This window comes from Limulus polyphemus, unplaced genomic scaffold (assembly GCF_000517525.1).
Source record: "Limulus polyphemus unplaced genomic scaffold, Limulus_polyphemus-2.1.2 Scaffold926, whole genome shotgun sequence".
Lineage (NCBI taxonomy): Eukaryota > Metazoa > Arthropoda > Merostomata > Xiphosura > Limulidae > Limulus > Limulus polyphemus.
Genome location: NW_013666536.1, coordinates 89557 through 100901, shown reverse-complemented (window position 1 = coordinate 100901; position 11345 = coordinate 89557). Strand labels below are relative to the sequence as shown.

At 32.5% G+C, this 11345-nt stretch overlaps 2 protein-coding genes across 6 annotated transcripts in view; one reads left to right on the top strand and one right to left on the bottom strand.

Annotated features, from left to right (window-relative positions):
• Positions 1 to 3273, bottom strand: part of LOC106461278 (histone H2A.V) — an 8132-nt gene extending 4859 nt beyond the window's left edge. The window contains exons 1-3 of the mRNA XM_013921094.2: positions 3168 to 3273; positions 2970 to 3047; positions 1559 to 1672 (exon numbers count right to left, since the gene is read on the bottom strand). Of these exons, the coding sequence (XP_013776548.1) occupies positions 1559 to 1672; positions 2970 to 3047; positions 3168 to 3170 (195 nt within the window). The 5' untranslated portion in view covers positions 3171 to 3273. The remainder of the gene's footprint in view (positions 1 to 1558; positions 1673 to 2969; positions 3048 to 3167) is intronic.
• A 189-nt stretch (positions 3274 to 3462) lies between these two features.
• LOC106461274 (dnaJ homolog subfamily B member 12-like) overlaps positions 3463 to 11345 on the top strand; it is a 37064-nt gene continuing 29181 nt past the window's right edge. For 2 of the 5 annotated variants that reach the window (XM_022388149.1, XM_022388151.1), the window contains exons 1-2: positions 3463 to 3686; positions 3845 to 3970. Coding sequence is in view for 1 of the 5 variants with exons in the window: in XM_022388148.1 (XP_022243856.1) it covers positions 3838 to 3970 (133 nt within the window). In the remaining 4 variants the exon portion in view is untranslated. Of the gene's footprint in view, positions 3971 to 7349; positions 7456 to 11345 lie in introns of all 5 variants that reach the window. The other 3 variants (XM_022388150.1, XM_022388153.1, XM_022388148.1) reach the window with 3 other exon arrangements.

Below are 11345 nucleotides of genomic sequence, written 5' to 3'. Positions count from 1 at the left end.
TATCAATTCATGTGAATATGACTGAAAATTTTCACTTTTTCTGAAATAGTGGTGTCTATTTACTTGTGACCACACTGTGTACATAGATCAGAACTAAAGATCAACCCACAACATGGAAGTCACATGAAAGAAAAATTGTGCATATGCTATGCAACCCATTCTGCTCATATGAAAAAATTACTACACTGTGTGTACTATGCAAGATTTTTTTTTACTTCTGCCAAAGATGTTTGGAGTGCTGGAAGGATTAAATGATAATATGGCTATCCTGCTTATCTAAGTTTGAATAAAATCAAATAATTCATTAGTATTATTTAAAAAATAAAATATGGATAGTAATGAATCATTTAACCAAACATGCCTTAGGTTGATCCATTGAACTGACCATGTATTGGAGAAGGAATATTGACTATAATTCCAAATTTACTACTCGCATATAGACAAAATTAGGCAAACTTTCACAAATGCACAAGTCTGTTGTATGCAAAAAATCAGATGTGTTACAAACATATTTGTATTCAAGATATGTCTGTGAATTGCCAACATCAGTCTGATTCTGACAAATAGGAGTAAAAGGTGATGTATATGTGAAGAATAAATATACTTTTGTACATTGAACAGTTTGCAAATTGCATTTGCACAACCTCTAGAGTCTCCAAAATGCATATCTACAGTTTTTCAGTATTCCCGTTCATGGTATTAGGTATTTTCTCAAACATGAAATGTTGTGAAATCAGAAATGTAGGGTAAAATAAATAGTTGATAACAATGACAATGAATACATAATACCTTGTTGATTGGCACTTTGTAAAAGATTGTGATATGCACACTTTGATCCCCAAACATGCACATAGGATTAACAATATTAGAAGTCAAGGAAGAGATCACCCCTCATCCTCAATAAATTTAATCCACTGAAGTACTAAGTACATCCTTTAACTTTGAGGATTACATACCTATACAACTAATATTTTAACAAACCATGTACAAAAAATACATAAAAATTCATAAATTCCAATACAGAAATTATACATGTCTAGATCTTAAACTTATGTTAATGAAAATCATTCTGAAAAAACAATCATTCTTGTCTTTGCAACTGTATTTTGTTTCGAAGGGGCTAAAATGTGAAAATCATCTAGACCATTAGACACCATGCTTCAAAGTTAGAGGGCAGTACTTGGTGAGTTATGATTGTATTACATTAGCAAGCACTCAGTGTTCATGTATTAGCTCATTTTTGAATTATTATTTTTTTTACTTATTTTTCTATTAATATAAATCAGTCTTACGTTTGACAAATTGTGTGCATCAGGGGTACACTACTGGCTCAAATGTTGAATGAGGTTATGTAACATTACAAGGTTGGAAACCACTATTATAGACTGACAAAATACTAAAAATTAACTCTTATTCAGGAGTTTTGCTTAGTTTAATACTCTAGAAAAATGTTATATGCACATAGTCCAAGTAACATCATATCCTAAAAACATTAGTATCTTAACCTTCTGAAGGCAAACTGACTTAATCACCAAAAGAAAAGAACTAGTGAACAGACCTCTGCTGTCAAGTATTCAAGGATGGCCGCACTATAAACTGCAGCAGTGGCTCCTACACGTCCATGACTGGTTGTCCTGCTCTTAAGATGGCGGTGAATCCTACCAACTGGAAACTGGAAATTAATATATTAAGTTTCCAACAGGAAAATTCACTGCAGAAAATGGTAGAATAAGATTTAAAATATCACAAGCCTAATGCATAGATTGTTTCATTATTGCTTAGGAAAAAACAGAGGAATCACATCTAAACATCAACTTCACTATATCACTCTCCAGGGAGCCTAAGGGTATATGCTAAGATTTATGACAATCAGTCGAACAGTTTGGCAATTATAAGCAAAAACACGTACATATGGGCTTTTGTCACGTAATGTTTAAGATGAAATAATGTAACAATGTTAGTTACCAATGGCTATGCTCAACTGCTTTGTTACTTGTATTCTTAATATAAGAGGTTAATAGATCTCCTCTCTCAATTATGAATAAGCAGAAGAGTCCTGATGAAAACATCAGTGTAATAAATGTTAAAAAAACACATTAAAGTACTTGGATGTGTGTATCAATGTATTATTTATTACCAAACAATTCTGCTTCAGTTTTAGATTGAAGATCAGTTTGTGATACAGAAATTCAACATGCAAGTATTTTGGGTAAACTAATTTAATTTTCAAACAATCATCACTATTTCCATTTACAATTTTACTTTAAACACTGAAACAAAGATATAATACACATTCTTTGGGTAAACTAATATAATTTCCAAACAACCATCAGTATTACTAAGTTTATTTAAACACTGAAACAAAAATATTAACAAATCTAAAATCACAAAGAAACACTGCTTAAGTTTTGTAATTTAATTTAAAAATACAATGGTACTAGGTTACATTGAGCTAGACAATAATTCAGTAATGATAAGTTAGACATTCAGATTTTATTGACTTATTACATTTTGAGAGTTTCAGCCACAGCAGCTATCAACATCATACCTTACACTAAGTTACAACTTACAGTTAGTGTTACATTCTTAGATATGGTAGAATTTCGATAAAGGCAGCCCTTTCTACGACTTAACTGTTTTTGCCGTTTTCTGTCTGCACTGTTTAGTAATAAATACATTTATTACTGTAACTTAACAAATGTTTTCATTTTGATGCAATACAAAGTTAGACTAGTATAGACTCAAGTTTTTCCATTGGCATTGAATTTGAACTTGATCATGTTAAAAACGCGGCTGTTATCTATTGAGACGTTAAAACAGTACATTTCCTGTAAATATAGGCCTAGGCAGACTGTTTAAGTACGAAAACTTATGCCTATAAGTATAATTGAAACGGTTTTCTGTTTTTGACATTAAACTTTTTTTGGCTGATCCGAAACTAAAAAGTTAAAAGATTTTAATTCTCCTACCTGCAAACCTGCTCTTGCTGAACGAGAAACAGCTTTAGCTTTGGCTTTTCCAGAATCTTTTCCCGCTTTTCCTCCAGCCTACAGAATAAAGAAAAAAATAAATATATACCGTATTCGTTTATCACAATTTCACCGGTTTTGTGTTAAATACTGAAATATTTTTTTTAATTTAATGAATGAGCATGAAGTACAAGTTACCATGATTATTTGTTTAAAGCAGCTTTATCTCACTCACTACCAGATATGATTAACTCAACTGAAGTCTCGCCATTCGACAGCGACGCTTTTCAGCCATTCTGCAAATGATTATTAGATGACGTCATAGAAATAAATGATCTACATTAATTGCAGTATATAAAATAGAATAAAAATAATATTTTATTCTCTAACGAAAAAAAATATTTTACAGTTAGTAAAGAATAATAATTATATGTTCTATTATATAATGCAAAAAGATTGTAAGATTGGCTTCTGTATTTGTGTTAGGGTAAATACGTCATATAAAATCTGCAAAGTGCAATTCGTTTCGAAATACTTATTTAATGTTGTATATATATAATTACATAATAAGATTGTCGTAGTTTGTTTAAGTTATTTTGATATATCAGTAGACTTTGATACGTTAACTGTAATTTGTTTGGACCAGTTCGGATAACACTGAAGTAAAATTCACATTTTGATCTTTATAGGCAGAAAAGCCCTTGCCTCATTCGTTAGGTTAGTTACTAAGCTTTTACACAAGCTACATTGTTAATGTTAGTCTTACGACTCACAGTCACAGAGGAAAACGAAAATAGATTTGCTAAGTTACTATGTGTTGAACTATTGTGTATTTTGCTTTTAAAAAATAACAATAATATTTCTATTCATGGAAGGAAATAAAGATGAAAGTGAAAAGTGTATAGACTTAGCACTCAAATATCTTAAGGAAAAAAATATCGAAAAAGCTATCAGATATTTACAAAAAGCTGAAAGATTGTATCCTACTGAAAGAGCTAAAGGTGAGATGATTTGGGCTACCCTATACAAATTTTATGTTCAAAGTAATATTAGGTATTGCAAAAAAAAAAATAAAAAAATAAAGAATTAATGTAGATATTTAACAATGTGTCGTGTGATTTTGAACTGCAAGAAAAACATTCTCTAAAACCAATTTGAAAATCTTTTAAGTTTAACTTATGATAACCTTCTAAAAGGTTTTTAATTTTTTTATCAAATGATGTAACTGCCAGTATTATAAGAGTTAGTAGAGACTAGATTCAGGTGTTCAAGGTTACATGTTTGGACAGTCTTCCTGTAGCTATAAGTGGAGTGTTTATATGGTGGAATGAAGAAATTGTAGACCCAAAAATGAATGTGTTTAAATTTAGAAGCTTAATTGTATTTTTTTTTCAAAAAAATTCTTCTTCTAGTTATACTTAATACTTTAAAACAGTTTGTGTAATGATGTGGTGTACGCTGTTAATTTAATTTTTTATAAACTTATTTTGAAAATGTATTTGGATGTGAAGGGCTATACCTTTAAATTGATCTTGTTTTTTCAATAACTTCTTATCAAAACTACATAGACCACAACTAAAAATTAGTTTGGTAAACATTGTAGCCAATTGAATATACTGGTCTAACTAGCAGTATGCAGTATCATAAAACAGAAAATTATAATAAGTTGGATGCTTTAATTCATCATTTTAATACCGTTGCTGTTAATGATATTTTTGGCCATCATCCCAAAATAAATAATTAACATAACATACAGACAACAGGAACCAGTTGCTAGATGGAAACAAGATTGGGCAAGATGATGCCATTAATTGTGAGTTTGTTAAGAAAAAATTGGGGAGTTTAAAGAATGATAAGGCACCTGGACCAGATAATATTTCCCCTATGGTTTGAAGGAGGTTAAGGATTGGATACATGTAGCCATTGCTAATATTTTTTTTGTAAGTTCTAGAATAGTTGGCATGTACCAGAAGATTAGAAGTTGGCTAAGGTGATAAAAATTGTCCAGGTAATTATAGGCCTATTAGACTTACATCAGTGGTGGGAAAAGTTTTTGAAAGCCTGAGAAAATATAGCTTGCAAATACAATTAACAAAGTTTAAAATTTTGTTATATACTCAGCGTGGTTTCACTAGGAGAAAATCTTACCTTACTAATATTTTTATGATATTATTTGAAGAGGTTATTGTTTATGTTGGTGAGGGTAAGGGAGTGTATTTGATGTAGCTGAATTTTCAGAAAGCATATGACAAGGTGCCATATAAAAATCTTGTTGAAAAGTTATCGGTATGGGAGGAGTAGTTGGCTCATTAGATAGAAAAATGGCTGAATGGAAGAAAGCAAAGGGTTTTTGTAAATGGAGTTCAGTGATATGTGGGGTCTTAATGAAAGCCTTTGCTCTTTTTTATTTACATCATTGATATATATGAAAGAATGGTCAATGATATTAAGGTTTTGTGTGTTGTTGACTGTGAGGATTCTGCTGCTGCTTTACATAAGGATTTAGATACATTGTGAGTTAGACAAATGGCAGATGGCTATTGAGTATGATAAATGTTATGTATCATAATGTTATGTATCTGCTTGTTTGTTAATTTCCGGTAGAAATTCTTTCCGAGAAACTTCAGCGATACAAGTCCTTTCTTGGTTAAACCAGTTTATTCTTCCTCGATACAAACTTTCAACACACAGTTAGTACATTTCTCGTCACTTTAAACTTAACTACTTTTATAATACACACTATAAATCACAGCGATTCACAATCTCAAAAACACACACTAGCTCAAAACAGAATCGTAAATTACCCGGAACGCTCTTCTTTCATTCCCGCAGGCTTATATAATAACGAAGGGGCATCTTGAATACACGCAGGCCTCCCCGATCATTCATAATCATTCGAGAAATTTTTCACGTGCCACCAGCATCACGTGACTTCCGCTGTCATAACAATAATTTAAATTTTAGATATAATTTTGATTAAAGAAAAGGATATTAGCATTATGGTTAAACCATCCAAGCATTGTGCTGTTGCTAGTGGTAGAGCAAATAGGATTTTAGGTTGTATCTACAGAAATATTGAATATAAAGTTTAAAGAGGTTATAATTTTATTGAATAGGTCATTGGTTAGTCCACATTTGGAATATTTTGTTCACTCATGAGCTTTTCATCTTAAGAAGGACATTGACTTGTTGGAGAGAGTTCAGGCAAGGGATTCTAGGATTATATCTGGGATTGAATGGTTGTATCTTGTACAAGGACATGTTAAGATCTCTTGAAATTTTCTACTGAGAAAAATAAATTATAAGGAATCTGATTGAGGTGTTTAAGAATGTTAAGGGAATTGACAGTACTTATGTATTATCTGTTTTTTTGTACTTAATGGTAAGAATGGTGGGACTATGGAATACAGATATAGATTTTGGCAGAGTAGGAGTCATTTTGAGCTAAAACTCTATTGTTTTTCTAATAGGGTGGTTGGCTTTTTAAATGGGTTGCCTTGAAATGTGGTTGAGTTTAAGGGAAAGCTGGAAAAGCTTTTTTTTTAATGCTTACTTTAGTTTAATGAATGGGAAAGCTTAAATGGACTAACTGGTCTCTTGTCCATAAGCTGAATGCTTTATTATGTTATTTTGTCTCATCACATTCCACCCTCATGAAAAAAAATAAAACTTAATATTTATTTATCAAGAAATTACCAATTCTTGCAAAGTTTTGTCTTCAGTATTGCTAAGGGGGAATGCATTCTACAAGCCAATCACCATGATGAAAAATAAAACTGTCGTAACTGGAATCTAACCTGTCTTTTCCAAACCTGAACATTTTGTCCTCTAATCCTATTTTCTTGTGAATATAGTGCAAAGAAAGCAGAGGCCTTTATGCTATTTGTATCCCAGATAATCTGATAAATTATTAGAAGATCATCCTTTACCCTGTAAGCATAGTTATATTGCTTTGTCTCATAAACAAATTTATTAATATTATGAAAATAATCAAGTGATCAAAATTAGTGTTGGTGATTATTAATGTTTTTGATTATTCCAATGGTTGATTGATTAAAATTATGGTTAAGTTGATTTTCATGAAAATAATTAACTAATTGAAATTGGTTGTTCCAATTATTACTGTTTTTGGTCATTCCAACAATCGATTAATCAAAATTATGATTCAATTGTTATGAAAATAATCAACTAATCAAAACTAGGGTTTCTGATTATTTACTGTTTTTGGTTATTTTAACTATCCAAGTAATCAAAATATTGCTATTTTTGTTAAGCTCAAAGCTACATAATTGGGGAGGGGAGTGGGTACCTCATGATTTGAAGTCTCCTGTTCAATTCCCATTTCTACTAAACATGCTTGGCCTATCTTTGTTATTCCAGAGCTACTAAGGCTATCTGCTACTGTCACTAGTTTTTGAACTGCTGACTAGATGAAAGGCAACTGGCTGGCAGCACACACCATGAACTATGGCTACATAAGTGTTAAGTAAAGTGTAAATTTACTGTTTTTTTACATTGTGTTATATCTATAAATTATAATTGGGTAATCATATTCTTTAATGGTGTATGAACAGTAGCATATCTAGGGGAGGGGTCCATGGACTATGTACCTCCCCAACCTATTTATTCCTCAAATTAATAATTGTATTTTTTACTCTGTATAAGTAGCTATCGATATAGAGGCAGTCCATTTCTCAGGAATAAGTGTATTATTTCATGTTGTATAAACAGTTTTGAATCTAGATGAGCAAAAGCTCCTCTGCCCATTTTTTTAGAAACTAATAACTGTTATTTAATGTTGTATAAGCAGATGCATAGATGTTGGTTGTACTCACACATGTAGTGTGCTGGCATAAATGCAGTTCACCCCTTCAATTGGGATCCTTCGTCCTACCCCTGCAGTGAAGTCAGTTCCCAGTGGTTGAGTTTTGGATTATAGCTGAACCAATCAACACAAGTCCTTGCTCCACTTCTTCTTATGCTACCCATCAATGTCTTTATGCTGAGGATGTTACTGCATTTGGGGACATCTCTCTTGCTTCTGTTTGTCTGGAGTCTGGGTTCCCAGTTAGATATGTATATATATATATATATATCACTCTGCTCACATGCGCCCTGTTCACAGATCGGTGGAGGGTCGGCTGAAATTGAGGTGGAGATGGGATGATCCTCTTTCTTACCCTTGCATGGATGTTGGTTCCCGGTAGTTGTAGTTTTGGATGCAGTTGACTTGCCCTGTATGGGCTGTCATGCCCTAGCCACTCTACACCTTGGGGCACATCCCATAATTTACCCACATTCTGTTCATCACGGAGATTTTATTTATTATATGTTGTGGTTCAGATCACTGTCCACCTGCACAATTAACAAAAAACTTACTGCTAATAATGAGAGATAATACAGAAACTGTCAATGACTTTCTATAATCGATTAACAACAAAAATGTATGTGCTCCTAACAATTTTCCACCCAGATCTTCCACACTTTTTCAACATCTAGGCAAAGAGTATACCGGATACAGAAGTGGTGTGGTCTCCCATGTATAAACTTCTTATTAGAGGGTTCCCTTATTAGGGTTTCCTCGAACACTTTCGAAGGATGCTTCTACTTTCTCCCTTCCACTGATTCCTCCACCTATTCAGTTTGGGTTTCTATCTATGTAGTTGAGCGGAAATAAGGTACCTTGTCGGAATTTATAATTTTTCTATACTGGAAATGTATTTCCAACAGGTACTTATTTCCACTTACACTCACACTCCCGACTGTCAACAGGTGCTTAAGTTTCTACCTAAACTCGAAGTGATAGTTAAGTAGAATAGCAAATTGGAAGTCACATGGGTGTGTGGCACTTCTATTGGTGGAGATTTATTGCATGATAATTTGCATACAAGAATCAGTTAAACCTTGTGAATCGAGGGGTGCGTGGGAATGAAAGGCTTGTGGCATGCAAAAACATTTTTGCAAATAGAGGGCAGCACTGAATGAGAATAGCTATGTATTTGAGTGGAAGTAAGGTACTTTGTCAGATTTTACTTATTAGACAAACTGGTACTTGGCAAAGTAAAAAAACAAGTATTTTTTATATTCTTCAAGTACCTAGATTTAAAGTCAAACAACATAAAATCTGAATAACATCAATTTATTTTGTAAAATAAAACTTTGGATAGTTCTAACATTATCTTCAAAGTTTGAAAACCATTATGGAATGAATAGGAATAAAACTAGAAAATCTATTCAGATAATATTGTGTTAATAAGTGACAATGTTTAACTTCTCCACACTAACTGCAGTAATGTTTGATTTTTACAATAATGGTATGATATCAGTTAACTATATAAAAAATAGCTGTTTAATATTGCAAACAAATTTTCAGTATTTTTTATAATGAAAGAAGATACTTCCATTATAGTAATATGGTATCTTGGATTAATCAGTGTTGACCATTTAGTCCTAAAATAACCTAAATGAGTCTGTTAAAATAAGATTTATATGTTTTGTAAATGATTAGTTCAGTCAGGTTATAATCCAGCACTTTCAATAGCTATGTATGTGAATGGAAGCATGTCAGAAATACATTTTCAGTATAGGAAAATTATAGCTTTCCTTAGTTGGCTACAAAGCATTCAAGTGACCATATAGTAATAGATAAAACACTTAATGCCCCAACAATATTGTCATGAACATGTGAAACAGTGCTTAACTGTCTGGATTAGTATGCTTGGAAATGTGTACACAGTACTTTTGCACTAATAACTGAATAAATCTTTCATTGTTTCTAAAGGTTAAACAATGCAGTTGCATTGCCTGTAAGATACATTTTCATGTACAAAGCTTAGGATTAAAAAGTAAATTATATATATTACTGTGCCTAAAGTCTGAAGACAAGATTTTCTCTAGCTTTTCATACTCTTTAGCCATTTGAAAAACATTTTTGAGAGACAAATTTTAAAGTCAATTTTATATGTTTACAATATTTCAACAATTTTAACTCAAACATTTTAGAATCAATTTTTGTCATTTTCTGACTTTTATTTAGTATAATTCATGAAGAAAAATGTAAACAAAATTATTATTTTCATATGTGATGAGATTTGCCTGTAAACAACCCACTTGTAGATTTTTTTTAGAATTTTTTCTGACCATCCCAAAGAATAACTTTATTTTTTCTAAGAAACTGTCATGTCATGAGAATATATGTTATCCATTTCTTGATTTTCAACTGTTTCCCTGAGTTTTTGTTCAGGCCTTTATTGAAATCTTGTTATGGTCCCACATCAAATGGTTTTATCCCTAAGCTTAAAGTACATGGCTTCGTGGTGTGATAATTTAACAATGAAATACAGCTTTTAAAGCAGCAAGAAACTCGTATTACTTTGATCCATCTCAAGGGATGATGCTCACACTTGTACAAAGTGATATGAGTTAGGGGTTCTAGAAACACTGCTTACTTCTCCACAGAATTTATAACTATTACCATTTTCCGATAAGGTACAAGATTAGCTTTTCTCGTTTTGTGGTGCCCTTTTCAGAAATGCATGCCACAAGCCTTCATCATCCCTCTGTTGGAATCCAAAGTTCCAACATGTCTCCTGCAAAAAATCATGCATCACCCCTCCACCAATAGGAGAGCACTACTATAGTTAGGACGCATGCGATTCCTACGTGCCACTACTGAACTATCACTTCATTTTTGGCAGCTGTCGAGTTCAGACGTTTTTCTTAACGTTTATGTTTTCTTAACTTCATTTACTACACTTCACAGTTGTGAAGTTAATATTTTTATTAAAACATTACTTCCTCATGTCCGCTCTGTTGTTTAACATATTCATGCCATGGGGTTGCATTTTCATGTTTATATGGACAACTGGCTTCTTCTTGTTTATTTCGAACAGGAATAGGCCTGTCACACTTATCAGCTCCTGGCTGTAGCTGCACGGGTCAAATAGGGGAAGTCGTTCTTGTGTTCTACCCAATACCTTATCCATTTGGATGTTTTGTACAACACCCATCTCAGTCGGGACCAACTTTCTCTGGCTCCATTCTATGGAACGAGTCGTTTGGAAAGCCCTGCCTGTTCCCTCACTTACAGCTCACAATATTCTATTGCTTTTGAGGATGTGGTCCTCCATAGCCCCTCTCATACCCCTAGGCAGGGTCTATATGTGGTTTCTTCAATGGGTCCTTCATGATCAGTGGAACCTTGCTGTTGGATCATTTTCTTTCTCTTATTTTACTTATTTTACTTATTCTAGTCTTAAATAACTGAAAAAGATCCATACTTTTAAATATAGTTACTTTTATAATAATAAATAAAGAATAAATATGAAAAACAAGAAGTAAAGTACTTACCCAATCTTCTTTTTCTTACCCTCGATT